At 34.9% G+C, this 24639-nt stretch overlaps 2 protein-coding genes, 23 non-coding genes and 1 pseudogene across 25 annotated transcripts in view; all 26 read right to left on the bottom strand.

The window, feature by feature from the left end:
* nudt15 (nudix (nucleoside diphosphate linked moiety X)-type motif 15) overlaps positions 1 to 24639 on the bottom strand; it is a 426914-nt gene that overhangs the window by 271695 nt on the left and 130580 nt on the right. The gene's annotated exons all lie outside the window — the stretch shown is intronic.
* The window catches only part of scn1lab (sodium channel, voltage-gated, type I like, alpha b), a 96318-nt gene that overhangs the window by 51780 nt on the left and 19899 nt on the right, over positions 1 to 24639 (bottom strand). Inside the window, exon 7 of the mRNA XM_062997729.1 lies at positions 466 to 717. Coding sequence (XP_062853799.1) covers positions 466 to 717 — 252 coding nt within the window. The remainder of the gene's footprint in view (positions 1 to 465; positions 718 to 24639) is intronic.
* LOC134317370 (U6 spliceosomal RNA) lies at positions 979 to 1085 on the bottom strand. The gene has a single exon (XR_010013193.1). It is a non-coding gene; the product is annotated as a U6 spliceosomal RNA (small nuclear RNA).
* Positions 1916 to 2022, bottom strand: LOC134317369 (U6 spliceosomal RNA). The gene has a single exon (XR_010013192.1). It is a non-coding gene; the product is annotated as a U6 spliceosomal RNA (small nuclear RNA).
* On the bottom strand, positions 2847 to 2953 carry LOC134317368 (U6 spliceosomal RNA). Its single transcript, XR_010013191.1, has one exon. It is a non-coding gene; the product is annotated as a U6 spliceosomal RNA (small nuclear RNA).
* On the bottom strand, positions 3806 to 3912 carry LOC134317367 (U6 spliceosomal RNA). Its single transcript, XR_010013190.1, has one exon. It is a non-coding gene; the product is annotated as a U6 spliceosomal RNA (small nuclear RNA).
* Positions 4860 to 4966, bottom strand: LOC134317437 (U6 spliceosomal RNA). Its single transcript, XR_010013248.1, has one exon. It is a non-coding gene; the product is annotated as a U6 spliceosomal RNA (small nuclear RNA).
* Positions 5828 to 5934, bottom strand: LOC134317436 (U6 spliceosomal RNA). Its single transcript, XR_010013247.1, has one exon. It is a non-coding gene; the product is annotated as a U6 spliceosomal RNA (small nuclear RNA).
* On the bottom strand, positions 6865 to 6971 carry LOC134317375 (U6 spliceosomal RNA). Its single transcript, XR_010013198.1, has one exon. It is a non-coding gene; the product is annotated as a U6 spliceosomal RNA (small nuclear RNA).
* On the bottom strand, positions 7833 to 7939 carry LOC134317435 (U6 spliceosomal RNA). The gene has a single exon (XR_010013246.1). It is a non-coding gene; the product is annotated as a U6 spliceosomal RNA (small nuclear RNA).
* Positions 8870 to 8976, bottom strand: LOC134317374 (U6 spliceosomal RNA). The gene has a single exon (XR_010013197.1). It is a non-coding gene; the product is annotated as a U6 spliceosomal RNA (small nuclear RNA).
* On the bottom strand, positions 9829 to 9935 carry LOC134317434 (U6 spliceosomal RNA). The gene has a single exon (XR_010013245.1). It is a non-coding gene; the product is annotated as a U6 spliceosomal RNA (small nuclear RNA).
* Positions 10864 to 10970, bottom strand: LOC134317433 (U6 spliceosomal RNA). The gene has a single exon (XR_010013244.1). It is a non-coding gene; the product is annotated as a U6 spliceosomal RNA (small nuclear RNA).
* On the bottom strand, positions 11796 to 11902 carry LOC134317432 (U6 spliceosomal RNA). Its single transcript, XR_010013243.1, has one exon. It is a non-coding gene; the product is annotated as a U6 spliceosomal RNA (small nuclear RNA).
* Positions 12833 to 12939, bottom strand: LOC134317431 (U6 spliceosomal RNA). Its single transcript, XR_010013242.1, has one exon. It is a non-coding gene; the product is annotated as a U6 spliceosomal RNA (small nuclear RNA).
* LOC134317430 (U6 spliceosomal RNA) lies at positions 13774 to 13880 on the bottom strand. The gene has a single exon (XR_010013241.1). It is a non-coding gene; the product is annotated as a U6 spliceosomal RNA (small nuclear RNA).
* Positions 14812 to 14918, bottom strand: LOC134317378 (U6 spliceosomal RNA). Its single transcript, XR_010013201.1, has one exon. It is a non-coding gene; the product is annotated as a U6 spliceosomal RNA (small nuclear RNA).
* LOC134317428 (U6 spliceosomal RNA) lies at positions 15860 to 15966 on the bottom strand. Its single transcript, XR_010013240.1, has one exon. It is a non-coding gene; the product is annotated as a U6 spliceosomal RNA (small nuclear RNA).
* Positions 16681 to 16787, bottom strand: LOC134317427 (U6 spliceosomal RNA). Its single transcript, XR_010013239.1, has one exon. It is a non-coding gene; the product is annotated as a U6 spliceosomal RNA (small nuclear RNA).
* LOC134317380 (U6 spliceosomal RNA) lies at positions 17699 to 17793 on the bottom strand (annotated as a pseudogene).
* Positions 18710 to 18816, bottom strand: LOC134317426 (U6 spliceosomal RNA). The gene has a single exon (XR_010013238.1). It is a non-coding gene; the product is annotated as a U6 spliceosomal RNA (small nuclear RNA).
* LOC134317425 (U6 spliceosomal RNA) lies at positions 19540 to 19646 on the bottom strand. Its single transcript, XR_010013237.1, has one exon. It is a non-coding gene; the product is annotated as a U6 spliceosomal RNA (small nuclear RNA).
* LOC134317424 (U6 spliceosomal RNA) lies at positions 20468 to 20574 on the bottom strand. Its single transcript, XR_010013236.1, has one exon. It is a non-coding gene; the product is annotated as a U6 spliceosomal RNA (small nuclear RNA).
* Positions 21516 to 21622, bottom strand: LOC134317423 (U6 spliceosomal RNA). Its single transcript, XR_010013235.1, has one exon. It is a non-coding gene; the product is annotated as a U6 spliceosomal RNA (small nuclear RNA).
* On the bottom strand, positions 22529 to 22636 carry LOC134317377 (U6 spliceosomal RNA). The gene has a single exon (XR_010013200.1). It is a non-coding gene; the product is annotated as a U6 spliceosomal RNA (small nuclear RNA).
* On the bottom strand, positions 23199 to 23305 carry LOC134317371 (U6 spliceosomal RNA). The gene has a single exon (XR_010013194.1). It is a non-coding gene; the product is annotated as a U6 spliceosomal RNA (small nuclear RNA).

Genomic DNA, 24639 nt, shown 5'->3' with positions numbered 1-24639 from the left:
CAGTGTTCCAGTTCATCCAGATATGAATGATGTCAGTGCTCTGGGGGGGATTTTTTTTCCCCACACAAAAATAAAGCAATCGTGGAAAATATACCACAAATGGACTGAATTTTTTTGAGTGGTATATCACACTCGACTGTATGGAAGTTCAATCCAGTAGATCCAATTTTTATGTTTGGTTAATTCACGTCTAGGTTATTTTTAAAAGTTTAGACCCTTTCGTTTAATGGTTACCAACTTTGATGTAACAGTTTGAGGAACACTTTTCAGTTGAATCTGTTTTATAACCCCGCTGAAAATCTTTAAAGAGGAGTGGAGTGTGTTAAAAAGGGTCCCCCCTTTATTACTAACACAATGTTTTCAACAGATGAAAATGTAATGATAGGGTGATGTATACAATATAAAGAAGACAGGGAATGAAACTGGTAAAAATTCATACTAACAAACAGCTTTAAACCCACTCACTCTTGTCACTGATGTATTCAGTCCAGTTGAAGGTATTATTAAACAGCTCATTGCCAGTGCCGATGTCAAACACTGTGGTCAAGTTTGCTTCTGTGCCGTTTTGAGGCATTCTAACACATTTTTGCCGGAGATTTCCCATGAACAGCTGTAAGCCAATCAGCGCAAAAACACTCAGACAGAAGACAGTCAGGATCATCACATCCGACAGCTTCTTAACTGACTGGATAAGAGCACCAACGATTGTCTTCAAACCTGCAGAAAAACACCAGGCATCAGTCAAAAACATAATAAACAAAATAAAGTGTTATTTTAGAAAGTATTAGAATGTTTTTTTAAATGAGGTTTAAACACTTTGGGGTATTTTGCATGAAAATGAAAAATTCAGATTATTACTTTTAGGTTTACTTTTAGGGTCGTGTAAATTGATTTTAAGGTTTTAAATGATGATTTTTACTCAGGTTCAGAGTTTCAAGTTAGCTCAGGTGTGTTTAGTGTAATAACATTTAAGCTTTAAAAATATGGTAACGCTTCACGATTTTGCGTGTCATCCTTGCGCAGGGGCCATGCTAATCTTCTCTGTATCGTTCCAATTTTAGTATATGTGCTGCCGTAGCAAGCACAAACATCAAGCTAGAAGAGCCGCTATATATCCTGGGAGACGCCACAATGATTCATGTTCATGGTAGATAAAATATACTGCTAACAATCCATTTTTGTTTCTCTTTCTGCAGTGCATTGTGGGAGTATGTAAATAAAAGGAACTCTGATTGGCTCTGGGTGATTCACGCATTGCATACATCACCACCCCCTTAGTTGTGTTAGCTGTGTTAACTGTGTTAGCTGTGTTAGCTGTGCTAACTGTGTTAGCTGTGTTAACTGTGTTAGCTGTGTTATTGTTCCACTTTTAGCATGACAACATGGTTGGAATTTGATAAAGCTAGGCTGGACTTTGCTTAACATTATAGATACATAAAAACGAATAGAAGAACAATGAAAAGTTTAGCATGGTAGCATAGGTGGAATTTGCTAACATTAGAACAATACACAGAGGTTTAGCATCACAGCATGTTGGAATTTGCTAAAATATAAATTTGGGGTATTAGCTGGTTTAGGATTGGATTCTTTGCTTATTTTAAATAGTTTTAGCATCTAAAGGTTAATACAGCAGTTTTATTTTAGTAAAACTTGGGTTTTTAACATGATTTTTAGAATAATAAGGGAAGTGAAACTTCAGGTTACTTTAGCCTAAACGTAAAAATTTCAGTTAGCTCACAGGCTAGGATAATTTTAGGTTTATATTAAAGGATTTAATTCTTGGGCTCTTTAGGTTTGTACTTAGATTCATTTTGATCAAGATTCTTAACAGGTTCAACGTTAACTGTTATTTTTAACAGTCATTTTAAGATTTTGGCTTTTTAGGTGTTTTCAGTTTAATAACATTTAAGCTTTAAAAATATGGTAACGCTTCACGATTTTGCGTGTCATCCTTGCGCAGGGGCCATGCTAATCTTCTCTGTATCGTTCCAATTTTAGTATATGTGCTGCCGTAGCAAGCACAAACATCAAGCTAGAAGAGCCGCTATATATCCTTGGAGACGCCACAATGATTGATGTTCATGGTAGATAAAATATACTGCTAACAATCCATTTTTGTTTCTCTTTCTGCAGTGCATTGTGGGAGTATGTAAATAAAAGGAACTCTGATTGGCTCTGGGTGATTCACGCATTGCATACATCACCACCCCCTTAGTTGTGTTAGCTGTGTTAACTGTGTTAGCTGTGTTAACTGTGTTAGCTGTGTTATTGTTCCACTTTTAGCATGACAACATGGTTGGAATTTGATAAAGCTAGGCTGGACTTTGCTTAACATTATAGATACATAAAAACTTAGCATGGCAACATGGTTGGAATTTGCTAACAATAGAACAACAATGAAAAGTTTAGCATGGTAGCATAGGTGGAATTTGTTAACATTAGAACAATACACAGAGGTTTAGCATCACAGCATGTTGGAATTTGCTAAAATATAAATTTGGGGTATTAGCTGGTTTAGGATTGGATTCTTTGCTTATTGTAATTAGTTTTAGCATCTAAAGGTTAATGCAGCAGTTTTATTTTGGTAAAACTTGGGTTTTAAACATGATGTTTAGAATAATAAAGGCGGTTAAACTTCGGGTTATTTTAGCTTAAACGTAAAAAGTTCAGTTAGCTCACAGGCTAGGATAATTTTAGGTTTATATTAAAGGATTTAATTCTTGGGCCCTTTAGAGATTCATTTTGATCAAGATTCTTAACAGGTTCAACGTTAACTGTTATTTTTAACAGTCATTTTAAGATTTGGGATTTTTAGGTGTTTTCAGTTTAATAACATTTAAGCTTTAAAAATATGGTAACGCTTCACGATTTTGCGTGTCATCCTTGCGCAGGGGCCATGCTAATCTTCTCTGTATCGTTCCAATTTTAGTATATGTGCTGCCGTAGCAAGCACAAACATCAAGCTAGAAGAGCCGCTATATATCCGACATATATCCTTGGAGACGCCACAATGATTGATGTTCATGGTAGATAAAATATACTGCTAACAATCCATTTTTGTTTCTCTTTCTGCAGTGCATTGTGGGAGTATGTAAATAAAAGGAACTCTGATTGGCTCTGGGTGATTCACGCATTGCATACATCACCACCCCCTTAGTTGTGTTAGCTGTGTTAGCTGTGTTAGCTGTGTTAGCTGTGTTAACTGTGTTAGCTGTGTTAACTGTGTTAGCTGTGTTATTGTTCCACTTTTAGCATGACAACATGGTTGGAATTTTATAAAGCTAGGCTGGGCTTTGCTTAACATTATAGATACATAAAAACGAATAGAAGAACAATGAAAAGTTTAGCATGGTAGCATAGGTGGAATTTGCTAACATACCAATTTGCTAACATAACAATACACAGAGGTTTAGCATCACAGCATGTTGGAATTTGCTAAAATATAAATTTGGGGTATTAGCTGGTTTAGGATTGGATTCTTTGCTTATTTTAAATAGTTTTAGCATCTAAAGGTTAATACAGCAGTTTTATTTTAGTAAAATGGGTTTTTAACATGATGTTTAGAATAATAAGGGAAGTGAAACTTCAGGTTACTTTAGCCTAAACGTAAAAATTTCAGTTAGCTCACAGGCTAGGATAATTTTAGGTTTCTATTAAAGGATTTAATTCTTGGGCCCTTTAGGTTTGGACTTAGATTTATTTTGATCAAGATTCTTAACAGGTTCAACGTTAACTGTTATTTTTAACAGTCATTTTAAGATTTGGGCTTTTTAGGTGTTTTCAGTTTAATAACATTTAAGCTTTAAAAATATGGTAACGCTTCACGATTTTGCGTGTCATCCTTGCGCAGGGGCCATGCTAATCTTCTCTGTATCGTTCCAATTTTAGTATATGTGCTGCCGTAGCAAGCACAAACATCAAGCTAGAAGAGCCGCTATATATCCTTGGAGACGCCACAATGATTGATGTTCATGGTAGATAAAATATACTGCTAACAATCCATTTTTGTTTCTCTTTCTGCAGTGCATTGTGGGAGTATGTAAATAAAAGGAACTCTGATTGGCTCTGGGTGATTCACGCATTGCATACATCACCACCCCCTTAGTTGTGTTAGCTGTGTTAACTGTGTTAGCTGTGTTAACTGTGTTAGCTGTGTTATTGTTCCACTTTTAGCATGACAACATGGTTGGAATTTGATAAAGCTAGGCTGGACTTTGCTTAACATTATAGATACATAAAAACTTAGCATGGCAACATGGTTGGAATTTGCTAACAATAGAACAACAATGAAAAGTTTAGCATGGTAGCATAGGTGGAATTTGCTAACATTAGAACAATACACAGAGGTTTAGCATCACAGCATGGTTGGAATTTGCTAAAATGGAAATTTGGGGTATTAGCTGGTTTAGGATTGGATTCTTTGCTTATTGTAATTAGTTTTAGCATCTAAAGGTTAATGCAGCAGTTTTATTTTGGTAAAACTTGGGTTAAACATGATGTTTAGAATAATAAAGGCGGTTAAACTTCGGGTTATTTTAGCTTAAACGTAAAAAGTTCAGTTAGCTCACAGGCTAGGATAATTTTAGGTTTATATTAAAGGATTTAATTCTTGGGCTCTTTAGGTTTGGACTTAGATTCATTTTGATCAAAATTCTTAATGGGTTCAATGTTAACTGTTATTTTTAACAGTCATTTTAAGAATTGGGCTCTTTAGGTTTCTGTTTAGGCTTTTTAGGTAGCTGGTGTGTTAGCATCATTCTTAGATTTGAAAGTTTCATGTTCTGCATTATGATTTTTTAGTCAGTTTCAGAGTTTCAAGTTAGCTCAGGTGTGTTTAGTGTAATAACATTTAAGCTTTAAAAATATGGTAACGCTTCACGATTTTGCGTGTCATCCTTGCGCAGGGGCCATGCTAATCTTCTCTGTATCGTTCCAATTTTAGTATATGTGCTGCCGTAGCAAGCACAAACATCAAGCTAGAAGAGCCGCTATATATCCTTGGAGACGCCACAATGATTGATGTTCATGGTAGATAAAATATACTGCTAACAATCCATTTTTGTTTCTCTTTCTGCAGTGCATTGTGGGAGTATGTAAATAAAAGGAACTCTGATTGGCTCTGGGTGATTCACGCATTGCATACATCACCACCCCCTTAGTTGTGTTAGCTGTGTTAACTGTGTTAGCTGTGTTAACTGTGTTAGCTGTGTTAACTGTGTTAGCTGTGTTAGCTGTGTTAACTGTGTTAGCTGTGTTATTGTTCCACTTTTAGCATGACAACATGGTTGGAATTTTATAAAGCTAGGCTGGGCTTTGCTTAACATTATAGATACATAAAAACGAATAGAAGAACAATGAAAAGTTTAGCATGGTAGCATAGGTGGAATTTGCTAACATACCAATTTGCTAACATAACAATACACAGAGGTTTAGCATCACAGCATGTTGGAATTTGCTAAAATATAAATTTGGGGTATTAGCTGGTTTAGGATTGGATTCTTTGCTTATTTTAAATAGTTTTAGCATCTAAAGGTTAATACAGCAGTTTTATTTTAGTAAAACTTGGGTTTTTAACATGATGTTTAGAATAATAAGGGAAGTGAAACTTCAGGTTACTTTAGCCTAAACGTAAAAATTTCAGTTAGCTCACAGGCTAGGATAATTTTAGGTTTCTATTAAAGGATTTAATTCTTGGGCCCTTTAGGTTTGTACTTAGATTCATTTTGATCAAGATTCTTAACAGGTTCAACGTTAACTGTTATTTTTAACAGTCATTTTAAGATTTGGGCTTTTTAGGTGTTTTCAGTTTAATAACATTTAAGCTTTAAAAATATGGTAACGCTTCACGATTTTGCGTGTCATCCTTGCGCAGGGGCCATGCTAATCTTCTCTGTATCGTTCCAATTTTAGTATATGTGCTGCCGTAGCAAGCACAAACATCAAGCTAGAAGAGCTGCTATATATCCTTGGAGACGCCACAATGATTGATGTTCATGGTAGATAAAATATACTGCTAACAATCCATTTTTGTTTCTCTTTCTGCAGTGCATTGTGGGAGTATGTAAATAAAAGGAACTCTGATTGGCTCTGGGTGATTCACGCATTGCATACATCACCACCCCCTTAGTTGTGTTAGCTGTGTTAACTGTGTTAGCTGTGTTATTGTTCCACTTTTAGCATGACAACATGGTTGGAATTTGATAAAGCTAGGCTGGACTTTGCTTAACATTATAGATACATAAAAACTTAGCATGGCAACATGGTTGGAATTTGCTAACAATAGAACAACAATGAAAAGTTTAGCATGGTAGCATAGGTGGAATTTGCTAACATTAGAACAATACACAGAGGTTTAGCATCACAGCATGTTGGAATTTGCTAAAATATAAATTTGGGGTATTAGCTGGTTTAGGATTGGATTCTTTGCTTATTGTAATTAGTTTTAGCATCTAAAGGTTAATGCAGCAGTTTTATTTTGGTAAAACTTGGCTTTTAAACATGATGTTTAGAATAATAAAGGCGGTTAAACTTCGGGTTATTTTAGCTTAAACGTAAAAAGTTCAGTTAGCTCACAGGCTAGGATAATTTTAGGTTTATATTAAAGGATTTAATTCTTGGGCTCTTTAGGTTTGGACTTAGATTCATTTTGATCAAAATTCTTAATGGGTTCAACGTTAACTGTTATTTTTAACAGTCATTTTAAGAATTGGGCTCTTTAGGTTTCTGTTTAGGCTTTTTAGGTAGCTGGTGTGTTAGCATCATTCTTAGATTTGAAAGTTTCATGTTCTGCATTATGATTTTTTAGTCAGTTTCAGAGTTTCAAGTTAGCTCAGGTGTGTTTAGTGTAATAACATTTAAGCTTTAAAAATATGGTAACGCTTCACGATTTTGCGTGTCATCCTTGCGCAGGGGCCATGCTAATCTTCTCTGTATCATTCCAATTTTAGTATATGTGCTGCCGTAGCAAGCACAAACATCAAACTAGAAGAGCCGCTATATATCCTTGGAGACGCCACAATGATTGATGTTCATGGTAGATAAAATATACTGCTAACAATCCATTTTTGTTTCTCTTTCTGCAGTGCATTGTGGGAGTATGTAAATAAAAGGAACTCTGATTGGCTCTGGGTGATTCACGCATTGCATACATCACCACCCCCTTAGTTGTGTTAGCTGTGTTAACTGTGTTAGCTGTGTTAACTGTGTTAGCTGTGTTAACTGTGTTAACTGTGTTAGCTGTGTTAACTGTGTTAGCTGTGTTATTGTTCCACTTTTAGCATGACAACATGGTTGGAATTTTATAAAGCTAGGCTGGGCTTTGCTTAACATTATAGATACATAAAAACGAATAGAAGAACAATGAAAAGTTTAGCATGGTAGCATAGGTGGAATTTGCTAACATACCAATTTGCTAACATAACAATACACAGAGGTTTAGCATCACAGCATGTTGGAATTTGCTAAAATATAAATTTGGGGTATTAGCTGGTTTAGGATTGGATTCTTTGCTTATTTTAAATAGTTTTAGCATCTAAAGGTTAATACAGCAGTTTTATTTTAGTTAAACTTGGGTTTTTAACATGATGTTTAGAATAATAAGGGAAGTGAAACTTCAGGTTACTTTAGCCTAAACGTAAAAATTTCAGTTAGCTCACAGGCTAGGATAATTTTAGGTTTCTATTAAAGGATTTAATTCTTGGGCCCTTTAGGTTTGTACTTAGATTCATTTTGATCAAGATTCTTAACAGGTTCAACGTTAACTGTTATTTTTAACAGTCATTTTAAGATTTGGGCTTTTTAGGTGTTTTCAGTTTAATAACATTTAAGCTTTAAAAATATGGTAACGCTTCACGATTTTGCGTGTCATCCTTGCGCAGGGGCCATGCTAATCTTCTCTGTATCGTTCCAATTTTAGTATATGTGCTGCCGTAGCAAGCACAAACATCAAGCTAGAAGAGCTGCTATATATCCTTGGAGACGCCACAATGATTGATGTTCATGGTAGATAAAATATACTGCTAACAATCCATTTTTGTTTCTCTTTCTGCAGTGCATTGTGGGAGTATGTAAATAAAAGGAACTCTGATTGGCTCTGGGTGATTCACGCATTGCATACATCACCACCCCCTTAGTTGTGTTAGCTGTGTTAACTGTGTTAGCTGTGTTATTGTTCCACTTTTAGCATGACAACATGGTTGGAATTTGATAAAGCTAGGCTGGACTTTGCTTAACATTATAGATACATAAAAACTTAGCATGGCAACATGGTTGGAATTTGCTAACAATAGAACAACAATGAAAAGTTTAGCATGGTAGCATAGGTGGAATTTGCTAACATTAGAACAATACACAGAGGTTTAGCATCACAGCATGTTGGAATTTGCTAAAATATAAATTTGGGGTATTAGCTGGTTTAGGATTGGATTCTTTGCTTATTGTAATTAGTTTTAGCATCTAAAGGTTAATGCAGCAGTTTTATTTTGGTAAAACTTGGGTTTTAAACATGATGTTTAGAATAATAAAGGCGGTTAAACTTCGGGTTATTTTAGCTTAAACGTAAAAAGTTCAGTTAGCTCACAGGCTAGGATAATTTTAGGTTTATATTAAAGGATTTAATTCTTGGGCTCTTTAGGTTTGGACTTAGATTCATTTTGATCAAAATTCTTAATGGGTTCAACGTTAACTGTTATTTTTAACAGTCATTTTAAGAATTGGGCTCTTTAGGTTTCTGTTTAGGCTTTTTAGGTAGCTGGTGTGTTAGCATCATTCTTAGATTTGAAAGTTTCATGTTCTGCATTATGATTTTTTAGTCAGTTTCAGAGTTTCAAGTTAGCTCAGGTGTGTTTAGTGTAATAACATTTAAGCTTTAAAAATATGGTAACGCTTCACGATTTTGCGTGTCATCCTTGCGCAGGGGCCATGCTAATCTTCTCTGTATCATTCCAATTTTAGTATATGTGCTGCCGTAGCAAGCACAAACATCAAACTAGAAGAGCCGCTATATATCCTTGGAGACGCCACAATGATTGATGTTCATGGTAGATAAAATATACTGCTAACAATCCATTTTTGTTTCTCTTTCTGCAGTGCATTGTGGGAGTATGTAAATAAAAGGAACTCTGATTGGCTCTGGGTGATTCACGCATTGCATACATCACCACCCCCTTAGTTGTGTTAGCTGTGTTAACTGTGTTAGCTGTGTTAACTGTGTTAGCTGTGTTAACTGTGTTAGCTGTGTTAACTGTGTTAGCTGTGTTATTGTTCCACTTTTAGCATGACAACATGGTTGGAATTTTATAAAGCTAGGCTGGGCTTTGCTTAACATTATAGATACATAAAAACGAATAGAAGAACAATGAAAAGTTTAGCATGGTAGCATAGGTGGAATTTGCTAACATACCAATTTGCTAACATAACAATACACAGAGGTTTAGCATCACAGCATGTTGGAATTTGCTAAAATATAAATTTGGGGTATTAGCTGGTTTAGGATTGGATTCTTTGCTTATTTTAAATAGTTTTAGCATCTAAAGGTTAATACAGCAGTTTTATTTTAGTAAAACTTGGGTTTTTAACATGATGTTTAGAATAATAAGGGAAGTGAAACTTCAGGTTACTTTAGCCTAAACGTAAAAATTTCAGTTAGCTCACAGGCTAGGATAATTTTAGGTTTCTATTAAAGGATTTAATTCTTGGGCCCTTTAGGTTTGTACTTAGATTCATTTTGATCAAGATTCTTAACAGGTTCAACGTTAACTGTTATTTTTAACAGTCATTTTAAGATTTGGGCTTTTTAGGTGTTTTCAGTTTAATAACATTTAAGCTTTAAAAATATGGTAACGCTTCACGATTTTGCGTGTCATCCTTGCGCAGGGGCCATGCTAATCTTCTCTGTATCGTTCCAATTTTAGTATATGTGCTGCCGTAGCAAGCACAAACATCAAGCTAGAAGAGCTGCTATATATCCTTGGAGACGCCACAATGATTGATGTTCATGGTAGATAAAATATACTGCTAACAATCCATTTTTGTTTCTCTTTCTGCAGTGCATTGTGGGAGTATGTAAATAAAAGGAACTCTGATTGGCTCTGGGTGATTCACGCATTGCATACATCACCACCCCCTTAGTTGTGTTAGCTGTGTTAACTGTGTTAGCTGTGTTATTGTTCCACTTTTAGCATGACAACATGGTTGGAATTTGATAAAGCTAGGCTGGACTTTGCTTAACATTATAGATACATAAAAACTTAGCATGGCAACATGGTTGGAATTTGCTAACAATAGAACAACAATGAAAAGTTTAGCATGGTAGCATAGGTGGAATTTGCTAACATTAGAACAATACACAGAGGTTTAGCATCACAGCATGTTGGAATTTGCTAAAATATAAATTTGGGGTATTAGCTGGTTTAGGATTGGATTCTTTGCTTATTGTAATTAGTTTTAGCATCTAAAGGTTAATGCAGCAGTTTTATTTTGGTAAAACTTGGGTTTTAAACATGATGTTTAGAATAATAAAGGCGGTTAAACTTCGGGTTATTTTAGCTTAAACGTAAAAAGTTCAGTTAGCTCACAGGCTAGGATAATTTTAGGTTTATATTAAAGGATTTAATTCTTGGGCTCTTTAGGTTTGGACTTAGATTCATTTTGATCAAAATTCTTAATGGGTTCAACGTTAACTGTTATTTTTAACAGTCATTTTAAGAATTGGGCTCTAGGTTTCTGTTTAGGCTTTTTAGGTAGCTGGTGTGTTAGCATCATTCTTAGATTTGAAAGTTTCATGTTCTGCATTATGATTTTTTAGTCAGTTTCAGAGTTTCAAGTTAGCTCAGGTGTGTTTAGTGTAATAACATTTAAGCTTTAAAAATATGGTAACGCTTCACGATTTTGCGTGTCATCCTTGCGCAGGGGCCATGCTAATCTTCTCTGTATCGTTCCAATTTTAGTATATGTGCTGCCGTAGCAAGCACAAACATCAAGCTAGAAGAGCCGCTATATATCCTTGGAGACGCCACAATGATTGATGTTCATGGTAGATAAAATATACTGCTAACAATCCATTTTTGTTTCTCTTTCTGCAGTGCATTGTGGGAGTATGTAAATAAAAGGAACTCTGATTGGCTCTGGGTGATTCACGCATTGCATACATCACCACCCCCTTAGTTGTGTTAGCTGTGTTAACTGTGTTAGCTGTGTTAGCTGTGTTAGCTGTGTTAGCTGTGTTATTGTTCCACTTTTAGCATGACAACATGGTTGGAATTTTATAAAGCTAGGCTGGGCTTTGCTTAACATTATAGATACATAAAAACGAATAGAAGAACAATGAAAAGTTTAGCATGGTAGCATAGGTGGAATTTGCTAACATACCAATTTGCTAACATAACAATACACAGAGGTTTAGCATCACAGCATGTTGGAATTTGCTAAAATATAAATTTGGGGTATTAGCTGGTTTAGGATTGGATTCTTTGCTTATTTTAAATAGTTTTAGCATCTAAAGGTTAATACAGCAGTTTTATTTTAGTTAAACTTGGGTTTTTAACATGATGTTTAGAATAATAAGGGAAGTGAAACTTCAGGTTACTTTAGCCTAAACGTAAAAATTTCAGTTAGCTCACAGGCTAGGATAATTTTAGGTTTCTATTAAAGGATTTAATTCTTGGGCCCTTTAGGTTTGTACTTAGATTCATTTTGATCAAGATTCTTAACAGGTTCAACGTTAACTGTTATTTTTAACAGTCATTTTAAGATTTGGGCTTTTTAGGTGTTTTCAGTTTAATAACATTTAAGCTTTAAAAATATGGTAACGCTTCACGATTTTGCGTGTCATCCTTGCGCAGGGGCCATGCTAATCTTCTCTGTATCGTTCCAATTTTAGTATATGTGCTGCCGTAGCAAGCACAAACATCAAGCTAGAAGAGCTGCTATATATCCTTGGAGACGCCACAATGATTGATGTTCATGGTAGATAAAATATACTGCTAACAATCCATTTTTGTTTCTCTTTCTGCAGTGCATTGTGGGAGTATGTAAATAAAAGGAACTCTGATTGGCTCTGGGTGATTCACGCATTGCATACATCACCACCCCCTTAGTTGTGTTAGCTGTGTTAACTGTGTTAGCTGTGTTATTGTTCCACTTTTAGCATGACAACATGGTTGGAATTTGATAAAGCTAGGCTGGACTTTGCTTAACATTATAGATACATAAAAACTTAGCATGGCAACATGGTTGGAATTTGCTAACAATAGAACAACAATGAAAAGTTTAGCATGGTAGCATAGGTGGAATTTGCTAACATTAGAACAATACACAGAGGTTTAGCATCACAGCATGTTGGAATTTGCTAAAATATAAATTTGGGGTATTAGCTGGTTTAGGATTGGATTCTTTGCTTATTGTAATTAGTTTTAGCATCTAAAGGTTAATGCAGCAGTTTTATTTTGGTAAAACTTGGGTTTTAAACATGATGTTTAGAATAATAAAGGCGGTTAAACTTCGGGTTATTTTAGCTTAAACGTAAAAAGTTCAGTTAGCTCACAGGCTAGGATAATTTTAGGTTTATATTAAAGGATTTAATTCTTGGGCTCTTTAGGTTTGGACTTAGATTCATTTTGATCAAAATTCTTAATGGGTTCAACGTTAACTGTTATTTTTAACAGTCATTTTAAGAATTGGGCTCTTTAGGTTTCTGTTTAGGCTTTTTAGGTAGCTGGTGTGTTAGCATCATTCTTAGATTTGAAAGTTTCATGTTCTGCATTATGATTTTTTAGTCAGTTTCAGAGTTTCAAGTTAGCTCAGGTGTGTTTAGTGTAATAACATTTAAGCTTTAAAAATATGGTAACGCTTCACGATTTTGCGTGTCATCCTTGCGCAGGGGCCATGCTAATCTTCTCTGTATCGTTCCAATTTTAGTATATGTGCTGCCGTAGCAAGCACAAACATCAAGCTAGAAGAGCCGCTATATATCCTTGGAGACGCCACAATGATTGATGTTCATGGTAGATAAAATATACTGCTAACAATCCATTTTTGTTTCTCTTTCTGCAGTGCATTGTGGGAGTATGTAAATAAAAGGAACTCTGATTGGCTCTGGGTGATTCACGCATTGCATACATCACCACCCCCTTAGTTGTGTTAGCTGTGTTAACTGTGTTAGCTGTGTTAGCTGTGTTAGCTGTGTTAACTGTGTTAGCTGTGTTATTGTTCCACTTTTAGCATGACAACATGGTTGGAATTTTATAAAGCTAGGCTGGGCTTTGCTTAACATTATAGATACATAAAAACGAATAGAAGAACAATGAAAAGTTTAGCATGGTAGCATAGGTGGAATTTGCTAACATACCAATTTGCTAACATAACAATACACAGAGGTTTAGCATCACAGCATGTTGGAATTTGCTAAAATATAAATTTGGGGTATTAGCTGGTTTAGGATTGGATTCTTTGCTTATTTTAAATAGTTTTAGCATCTAAAGGTTAATACAGCAGTTTTATTTTAGTTAAACTTGGGTTTTTAACATGATGTTTAGAATAATAAGGGAAGTGAAACTTCAGGTTACTTTAGCCTAAACGTAAAAATTTCAGTTAGCTCACAGGCTAGGATAATTTTAGGTTTCTATTAAAGGATTTAATTCTTGGGCCCTTTAGGTTTGTACTTAGATTCATTTTGATCAAGATTCTTAACAGGTTCAACGTTAACTGTTATTTTTAACAGTCATTTTAAGATTTGGGCTTTTTAGGTGTTTTCAGTTTAATAACATTTAAGCTTTAAAAATATGGTAACGCTTCACGATTTTGCGTGTCATCCTTGCGCAGGGGCCATGCTAATCTTCTCTGTATCGTTCCAATTTTAGTATATGTGCTGCCGTAGCAAGCACAAACATCAAGCTAGAAGAGCTGCTATATATCCTTGGAGACGCCACAATGATTGATGTTCATGGTAGATAAAATATACTGCTAACAATCCATTTTTGTTTCTCTTTCTGCAGTGCATTGTGGGAGTATGTAAATAAAAGGAACTCTGATTGGCTCTGGGTGATTCACGCATTGCATACATCACCACCCCCTTAGTTGTGTTAGCTGTGTTAACTGTGTTAGCTGTGTTATTGTTCCACTTTTAGCATGACAACATGGTTGGAATTTGATAAAGCTAGGCTGGACTTTGCTTAACATTATAGATACATAAAAACTTAGCATGGCAACATGGTTGGAATTTGCTAACAATAGAAGAACAATGAAAAGTTTAGCATGGTAGCATAGGTGGAATTTGCTAACATTAGAACAATACACAGAGGTTTAGCATCACAGCATGTTGGAATTTGCTAAAATATAAATTTGGGGTATTAGCTGGTTTAGGATTGGATTCTTTGCTTATTGTAATTAGTTTTAGCATCTAAAGGTTAATGCAGCAGTTTTATTTTGGTAAAACTTGGGTTTTAAACATGATGTTTAGAATAATAAAGGCGGTTAAACTTCGGGTTATTTTAGCTTAAACGTAAAAAGTTCAGTTAGCTCACAGGCTAGGATAATTTTAGGTTTATATTAAAGGATTTAATTCTTGGGCTCTTTAGGTTTGGACTTAGATTCATTTTGATCAAAATTCTTAATGGGTTCAACGTTAACTGTTATTTTTAACAGTCATTTTAAGAATTGGGCTCTTTAGGTTTCTGTTTAGGCTTTTTAGGTAGCTGGTGTGTTAGCATCATTCTTAGATTTGAAAGTTTCATGTTCTGCATTATGATTTTTTTAGTCAGTTTCAGAGTTTCAAGTTAGCTCAGGTGTGTTTAGTGTAATAACATTTAAGCTTTAAAAATATGGTAGCGCTTCACGATTTTGCGTGTTTTCCTTGCGCAGGGGCCATGCTAATCTTCTCTGTATCGTTCCAATTTTAGTATATGTGCTGCCGTAGCAAGCACAAACATCAAACTAGAAGAGCCGCTATATATCCTTGGAGACGCCACAATGATTGATGTTCATGGTAGATAAAATATACTGCTAACAATCCATTTTTGTTTCTCTTTCTGCAGTGCATTGTGGGAGTATGTAAATAAAAGGAACTCTGATTGGCTCTGGGTGATTCACGCATTGCATACATCACCACCCCCTTAGTTGTGTTAGCTGTGTTAACTGTGTTAGCTGTGTTAGCTGTGTTATTGTTCCACTTTTAGCATGACAACATGGTTGGAATTTGATAAAGCTAGGCTGGACTTTGCTTAACATTATAGATACATAAAAACTTAGCATGGCAACATGGTTGGAATTTGCTAACAATAGAAGAACAATGAAAAGTTTAGCATGGTAGCATAGGTGGAATTTGCTAACATTAGAACAATACACAGAGGTTTAGCATCACAGCATGTTGGAATTTGCTAAAATATAAATTTGGGGTATTAGCTGGTTTAGGATTGGATTCTTTGCTTATTGTAATTAGTTTTAGCATCTAAAGGTTAATACAGCATTTTTATTTTAGTAAAATGGGTTTTTAACATGAGGTTTAGAATAATAAGAGAAGTTAAACTTTGAGTTATTTTAGCATAAACGTAAAAATTTCAGTTAGCTCACAGGCTAGGATAATTTCAGGTTGATATTAAAGGATTTAATTCTTGGGCTCTTTAGGTTTGGACTCAGATTTATTTTGATTAAGGTTCTTAATAGGTTCAACGTTAACTGTTATTTTTAACAGTCATTTTAAGATTTGGGCTCTTTCGGTTTCTGTTCAGGATTTTTAGGTAGCTGATGTGTTAGCATCATTATTAGAACTGATTCAAAGGATTTACATCTTAAATGATGTCTTTTAGTCAGTTTCAGGGTTTCAAGTTACTTCAGGTGTGTTTAGTGTAATAACATTTAAGCTTTAAAAATATGGTAACGCTTCACGATTTTGCGTGTCATCCTTGCGCAGGGGCCATGCTAATCTTCTCTGTATCGTTCCAATTTTAGTATATGTGCTGCCGTAGCAAGCACAAACATCAAGCTAGAAGAGCCGCTATATATCCTGGGAGACGCCACAATGATTCATGTTCATGGTAGACAAAATATACTGCAAACGGTTGTTTTTGTTTTTCTTTCTGCAGTGCATTGTGGGAGTATGTAAACGAAAGGAACTCTGATTGGCTCTGTGTGATTTACAAATTGCTTACATCACCTCCCCTTTAGCTGTGTTATTGTTCCGCTTTTAGCATGACAACATGGTTGGAATTTACTAACATTAAAAAAACAACGAAATGTTTAGCATGGTAGCAGAGGTGGAATTTACTAACATCAGAAAAATAAACAGAGGTTTAGCATCACAGCATGGTTGGAATTTGCTAAAATGGAAATTTGGGGGTTTTTCTGGTTTAGGATTGGATTCTTTGCTTATTTTAATTAGTTTTAGCATCTAAAGGTTAATACAGCAGTTTTCTTTTAGTAAAATGGGTTTTTAACATGATGTTTAGAATAATAAGGGAAGTGAAACTTCAGGTTACTTTAGCTTAAACGTAAAAATTTCAGTTAGCTCACAGGCTAGGATAATTTTAGGTTTATATTAAAGGATTTAATTCTTGGGCTCTTTAGGTTTGGACTTAGATTCATTTTGATCAAGATTCTTAACAGGTTCAACGTTAACTGATATTTTTAACAGTCATTTTAAGATTTGGGCTTTTTAGGTGTTTTCAGTTTAATAACATTTAAGCTTTAAAAATATGGTAACGCTTCACGATTTTGCGTGTCATCCTTGCGCAGGGGCCATGCTAATCTTCTCTGTATCGTTCCAATTTTAGTATATGTGCTGCCGTAGCAAGCACAAACATCAAGCTAGAAGAGCCGCTATATATCCTTGGAGACGCCACAATGATTGATGTTCATGGTAGATAAAATATACTGCTAACAATCCATTTTTGTTTCTCTTTCTGCAGTGCATTGTGGGAGTATGTAAATAAAAGGAACTCTGATTGGCTCTGGGTGATTCACGCATTGCATACATCACCACCCCCTTAGTTGTGTTAGCTGTGTTATTGTTCCACTTTTAGCATGACAATATGGTTGGAATTTGATAAAGCTAGGCTGGACTTTGCTTAACATTATAGATACATAAAAACTTAGCATGGCAACATGGTTGGAATTTGCTAACAATAGAAGAACAATGAAAAGTTTAGCATGGTAGCATAGGTGGAATTTGCTAACATTAGAACAATACACAGAGGTTTAGCATCACAGCATGTTGGAATTTGCTAAAATATAAATTTGGGGTATTAGCTGGTTTAGGATTGGATTCTTTGCTTATTGTAATTAGTTTTAGCATCTAAAGGTTAATACAGCATTTTTATTTTAGTAAAATGGGTTTTTAACATGAGGTTTAGAATAATAAGAGAAGTTAAACTGAGTTATTTTAGCATAAACGTAAAAATTTCAGTTAGCTCACAGGCTACGATAATTTCAGGTTGATATTAAAGGATTTAATTCTTGGGCTCTTTAGGTTTGGACTCAGATTTATTTTGATTAAGGTTCTTAATAGGTTCAACGTTAACTGTTATTTTTAACAGTCATTTTAAGAATTGGGCTCTTTCGGTTTCTGTTCAGGATTTTTAGGTAGCTGATGTGTTAGCATCATTATTAGAACTGATTCAAAGGATTTACATCTTAAATGATGTCTTTTAGTCAGTTTCAGGGTTTCAAGTTACTTCAGGTGTGTTTAGTGTAATAACATTTAAGCTTTAAAAATATGGTAACGCGTGTCATCCTTGCGCAGGGGCCATGCTAATCTTCTCTGTATCGTTCCAATTTTAGTATATGTGCTGCCGTAGCAAGCACAAACATCAAGCTAGAAGAGCCGCTATATATCCTGGGAGATGCCACAATGATTCATGTTCATGGTAGATAAAATCAACTGCTAACAATCAGGTTTGGTTCTCCTTTTGCAGTGCATTGTGGGAGTATCTAAATGAAAGAAACTCTGATTGGCTCTGGAAGATTAATCTTTTGCATACATCACCTCCCCCTTAGCTGTGTTAACTGTGTTATTGTTCCACTTTTAGCATGACAACATGGTTGGAATTTGATAAAGCTAGGATGGATTTTGCTTAACATTATAGATACAGAAAACTTAGCATGGCAACAAGGTTAGAATTTTTTTAACATAAAAACAACAATGAAATGTTTAGCATGGTAGCAGAGGTGGAATTTGCTAACATTAGAACAATACACAGAGGTTTAGCATCACAGCATGGTTGGAATTTGCTAAAAATGGAAATTTGGGGTATTAGCTGGTTTAGGATTGGATTCTTTGCTTATTGTAATTAATTTTAGCATTTTAAAGGTTAATACAGCAGTTTTATTTTAATAAAACAGGTTTTTAACATGCGCTTTAGAATAATAAGGGAAGTTAAACTTTGAGTTATTTTAGCATAAATGTAAAAATTTCAGTTAGCTCACAGGCTAGGATAATTTTAGCTTCATATTAAAGGATTTAATTCTTGGGCTCTTTAGGTTTGAACTCAGATTTATTTTGTTTAAGGTTCTTAATAGGTTTAACGGTAACTGTTATTTTAAACAGTCATTTTAAGAATTGGGCTCTTTAGGTTTCTGTTTAGGCTTTTTAGGTAGCTGATGTGTTAGCAACATTATTAGAACTGATTTGAAGGTTTTACGTCTTCAATGATGATTTTTAATCAGGTTCAGAGTTTCAAGTTAGCTCAGGTGTGTTTAGTGTAATAACATTTAAGCTTTAAAAATATGGTAACGCTTCACGATTTTGCGTGTCATCCTTGCGCAGGGGCCATGCTAATCTTCTCTGTATCGTTCCAATTTTAGTATATGTGCTGCCGTAGCAAGCACAAACATCAAGCTAGAAGAGCCGCTATATATCCTGGGAGACGCCACAATGATTCATGTTCATGGTAGACAAAATATACTGCAAACGGTTGTTTTTGTTTTTCTTTCTGCAGTGCATTGTGGGAGTATGTAAACGAAAGGAACTCTGATTGGCTCTGTGTGATTTACAAATTGCTTACATCACCTCCCCCTTAGCTGTGTTAACTGTGTTATTGTTCCGCTTTTAGCATGACAACATGGTTGGAATTTACTAACATTAAAAAAACAACGAAATGTTTAGCATGGTAGCAGAGGTGGAATTTACTAACATCAGAAAAATAAACAGAGGTTTAGCATCACAGCATGGTTGGAATTTGCTAAAATGGAAATTTGGGGTTTTAGCTGGTTTAGGATTGGATTCTTTGCTTATTTTAATTAGTTTTAGCATCTAAAGGTTAATACAGCAGTTTTATTTTAGTAAAATGGGTTTTTAACATGATGTTTAGAATAATAAGGGAAGTGAAACTTCAGGTTACTTTAGCTTAAACGTAAAAATTTCAGTTAGCTCACAGGCTAGGATAATTTTAGGTTTATATTAAAGGATTTAATTCTTGGGCTCTTTAGGTTTGGACTTAGATTCATTTTGATCAAGATTCTTAACAGGTTCAACGTTAACTGATATTTTTAACAGTCATTTTAAGGTTTGGGCTTTTTAGGTGTTTTCAGTTTAATAACATTTAAGCTTTAAAAATATGGTAACGCTTCACGATTTTGCGTGTCATCCTTGCGCAGGGGCCATGCTAATCTTCTCTGTATCGTTCCAATTTTAGTATATGTGCTGCCGTAGCAAGCACAAACATCAAGCTAGAAGAGCCGCTATATATCCTTGGAGACGCCACAATGATTGATGTTCATGGTAGATAAAATATACTGCTAACAATCCATTTTTGTTTCTCTTTCTGCAGTGCATTGTGGGAGTATGTAAATAAAAGGAACTCTGATTGGCTCTGGGTGATTCACGCATTGCATACATCACCACCCCCTTAGTTGTGTTAGCTGTGTTAGCTGTGTTAGCTGTGTTAACTGTGTTAACTGTGTTAGCTGTGTTAGCTGTGTTATTGTTCCACTTTTAGCATGACAACATGGTTGGAATTTTATAAAGCTAGGCTGGACTTTGCTTAACATTATAGATACATAAAAACGAATAGAAGAACAATGAAAAGTTTAGCATGGTAGCATAGGTGGAATTTGCTAACATTAGAACAATACACAGAGGTTTAGCATCACAGCATGTTGGAATTTGCTAAAATATAAATTTGGGGTATTAGCTGGTTTAGGATTGGATTCTTTGCTTATTTTAAATAGTTTTAGCATCTAAAGGTTAATACAGCAGTTTTATTTTAGTAAAACTTGGGTTTTTAACATGATGTTTAGAATAATAAGGGAAGTGAAACTTCAGGTTACTTTAGCCTAAATGTAAAAATTTCAGTTAGCTCACAGGCTAGGATAATTTTAGGTTTATATTAAAGGATTAAATTCTTGGGCCCTTTAGGTTTGGACTTAGATTCATTTTGATCAAGATTCTTAACAGGTTCAACGTTAACTGTTATTTTTAACAGTCATTTTAAGATTTGGGCTTTTTAGGTGTTTTCAGTTTAATAACATTTAAGCTTTAAAAATATGGTAACGCTTCACGATTTTGCGTGTCATCCTTGCGCAGGGGCCATGCTAATCTTCTCTGTATCGTTCCAATTTTAGTATATGTGCTGCCGTAGCAAGCACAAACATCAAGCTAGAAGAGCCGCTATATATCCTTGGAGACGCCACAATGATTGATGTTCATGGTAGATAAAATATACTGCTAACAATCCATTTTTGTTTCTCTTTCTGCAGTGCATTGTGGGAGTATGTAAATAAAAGGAACTCTGATTGGCTCTGGGTGATTCACGCATTGCATACATCACCACCCCCTTAGTTGTGTTAGCTGTGTTAACTGTGTTAGCTGTGTTAGCTGTGTTATTGTTCCACTTTTAGCATGACAACATGGTTGGAATTTGATACAGCTAGGCTGGACTTTGCTTAACATTATAGATACATAAAAACTTAGCATGGCAACATGGTTGGAATTTGCTAACAATAGAAGAACAATGAAAAGTTTAGCATGGTAGCATAGGTGGAATTTGCTAACATTAGAACAATACACAGAGGTTTAGCATCACAGCATGTTGGAATTTGCTAAAATATAAATTTGGGGTATTAGCTGGTTTAGGATTGGATTCTTTGCTTATTGTAATTAGTTTTAGCATCTAAAGGTTAATACAGCATTTTTATTTTAGTAAAATGGGTTTTTAACATGAGGTTTAGAATAATAAGAGAAGTTAAACTTTGAGTTATTTTAGCATAAACGTAAAAATTTCAGTTAGCTCACAGGCTAGGATAATTTCAGGTTGATATTAAAGGATTTAATTCTTGGGCTCTTTAGGTTTGGACTCAGATTTATTTTGATTAAGGTTCTTAATAGGTTCAACGTTAACTGTTATTTTTAACAGTCATTTTAAGAATTGGGCTCTTTCGGTTTCTGTTCAGGATTTTTAGGTAGCTGATGTGTTAGCATCATTATTAGAACTGATTCAAAGGATTTACATCTTAAATGATGTCTTTTAGTCAGTTTCAGGGTTTCAAGTTACTTCAGGTGTGTTTAGTGTAATAACATTTAAGCTTTAAAAATATGGTAACGCTTCACGATTTTGCGTGTCATCCTTGCGCAGGGGCCATGCTAATCTTCTCTGTATCGTTCCAATTTTAGTATATGTGCTGCCGTAGCAAGCACAAACATCAAGCTAGAAGAGCCGCTATATATCCTGGGAGACGCCACAATGATTCATGTTCATGGTAGATAAAATCAACTGCTAACAATCAGGTTTGGTTCTCCTTTTGCAGTGCATTGTGGGAGTATCTAAATGAAAGAAACTCTGATTGGCTCTGGAAGATTAACCTTTTGCATACATCACCTCCCCCTTAGCTGTGTTATTGTTCCACTTTTAGCATGACAACACGGTTGGAATTTGATAAAGCTAGGATGGATTTTGCTTAACATTATAGATACAGAAAACTTAGCATGGCAACAAGGTTAGAATTTTTTTTACATAAAAACAACAATGAAATGTTTAGCATGGTAGCAGAGGTGGAATTTGCTAACATTAGAACAATACACAGAGGTTTAGCATCACAGCATGGTTGGAATTTGCTAAAAATTGAAATTTGGGGTATTAGCTGGTTTAGGATTGGATTCTTTGCTTATTGTAATTAATTTTAGCATTTTAAAGGTTAATACAGCAGTTTTATTTTAATAAAACAGGTTTTTAACATGCGCTTTAGAATAATAAGGGAAGTTAAACTTTGAGTTATTTTAGCATAAATGTAAAAATTTCAGTTAGCTCACAGGCTAGGATAATTTTAGCTTCATATTAAAGGATTTAATTCTTGGGCTCTTTAGGTTTGAACTCAGATTTATTTTGATTAAGGTTCTTAATAGGTTTAACGGTAACTGTTATTTTAAACAGTCATTTTAAGAATTGGGCTCTTTAGGTTTCTGTTTAGGCTTTTTAGGTAGCTGATGTGTTAGCAACATTATTAGAACTGATTTGAAGGTTTTACGTCTTCAATGATGATTTTTAATCAGGTTCAGAGTTTCAAGTTAGCTCAGGTGTGTTTAGTGTAATAACATTTAAGCTTTAAAAATATGGTAACGCTTTACGATTTTGTGTGTCATCCTTGCACAGGGGCCATGCTAATCTTCTCTGTATCGTTCCAATTTTAGTATATGTGCTGCCGTAGCAAGCACAAACATCAAGCTAGAAGAGCCGCTATATATCCTGGGAGACGCCACAATGATTCATGTTCATGGTAGACAAAATATACTGCAAACGGTTGTTTTTGTTTTTCTTTCTGCAGTGCATTGTGGGAGTATGTAAACGAAAGGAACTCTGATTGGCTCTGTGTGATTTAAGCACTGCTTACATCACCTCCCCCTTAGCTGTGTTATTGTTCCGCTTTTAGCATGACAACATGGTTGGATTTAGCAAACAGTAAAACAACCACAAAAAGTTTAGCATTGTAGCATATGTGTTATTTGCTAACACTGATAACAACGTAAACAATTCAGTTAGCTCACAGGCTAGGATCATTTTAGGTTTATATTAAAGGTTTTAATTCTTGGGCTCTTTAGGTTTGGACTTTTAGTCTTTCTTCTTAGGTTTCTCTTTAGGGTTTTTAGGTAGCTGATGTGTTAGTATCATTGATTTAAATGACTGATTTAAATGTTTTACATCTTAAATTATGTTTTTTAGTCAAGTTCAGGGTTTCAAGTTACTTCAGGTGTTTAGTGTAATAACATTTAAGCTTTAAAAACATGGTAACGCTTCACGATTTTGCGTGTCATCCTTGCGCAGGGGCCATGCTAATCTTCTCTGTATCGTTCCAATTTTAGTATATGTGCTGCCGTAGCAAGCACAAACATCAAGCTAGAAGAGCCGCTATATATCCTGGGAGACGCAACAATGATTCATGTTCATGGTAGACAAAATATACTGCAAACGGTTGTTTTTGTTTTTCTTTCTGCAGTGCATTGTGGGAGTATGAAAATGAAAGGAACTCTGATTGGCTCTGTGTGATTTACATATTGCTTACATCACCTCCCCCTTAGCTGTTATAGCTGTGTTAGCTGTGTTATTGTTCCGCTTTTAGCATGACAACATTGTTGGAATTTGCTAACATTAAAAAACAGCGAAATGTTTAGCATGGTAGCAGAGGTGGAATTTGCTAACATTAGAACAATAGACAAATCAGTTTTAGAACTTTTAGCATGATGACATGGTTGGAATTTGATAAAGCTAGGATTTTGCTTAACATTATAGATACAGAAAACTTAGCATGGCAACATGGTTGGAATTTGCTAACATTAAAAACAACGAAAAGTTTAGCATGGTAGCATAGGTGGAATTTGCTGTCATTAGAACAATACACAGAGGTTTAGCATCACAGTATGGTTGGAATTTGCTAAAATGTAGCCTACACACATTTATACACACATACTGTATATACATACAGGTTTATGGACACGCCTCTCTATTGAAGTATTTCAGATTACTATTAATGGGATTAAGTGGCTTAGGTATATTTTAATCTCTCAACAAATGTATGAAAAATTACTTCCAAATTCCAACAATTTTTTAAAATGTTTTGATTGAACTGATTCAGTTCACTTGTGTCACTGGTGTCATTAAAGTCATGTAGCCATTACATTGATTAAAATACTTATTTATGTAAAGGAGTGTAATACAAGCCAGCAAAGAAAGTAAGTTATCTCAATACTAGTGCATTAAATTGACACATGCTCTGAGAGCCTGCTTTTTAAAACATTGAAAACATGCAGTATATGTGTATGTGTTTCTTGTAAGTGGTCGGGGAGGGGGGTATCATGATTAAATACCATGCTACACACTCACACAACATTAAATAAAACAGACTGGCGACGGTGCACATGCACATAGAACTCTAACAATAGACGATCAGGGAAAAGAGAGAAAGAAAAGATCGGGGTAAGTAAGAAGTGGAAAATGTGAAGTCAGAAGAAAGGGCAGGGGAGTAAAATAAAAAGAGACAAATGAAGAGATAAACAAAAATTAAAAAGAACTTAGGCGTAAATGATAACAGAATAAAAGCGAAATGGTAGGAGAGAAAAGGACAAAATAAATTTAAAAGAGAAGGGAAGCAAAAAACTAAAAATTATGAACAAGATAGAAACATGAGAAAACAATTAAAGAAATTAGAAAATGTAAAAGAAGA

Source organism: Trichomycterus rosablanca, chromosome 6 (assembly GCF_030014385.1).
Source record: "Trichomycterus rosablanca isolate fTriRos1 chromosome 6, fTriRos1.hap1, whole genome shotgun sequence".
Lineage (NCBI taxonomy): Eukaryota > Metazoa > Chordata > Actinopteri > Siluriformes > Trichomycteridae > Trichomycterus > Trichomycterus rosablanca.
This window is presented reverse-complemented; position numbering and strand designations above follow the sequence as displayed.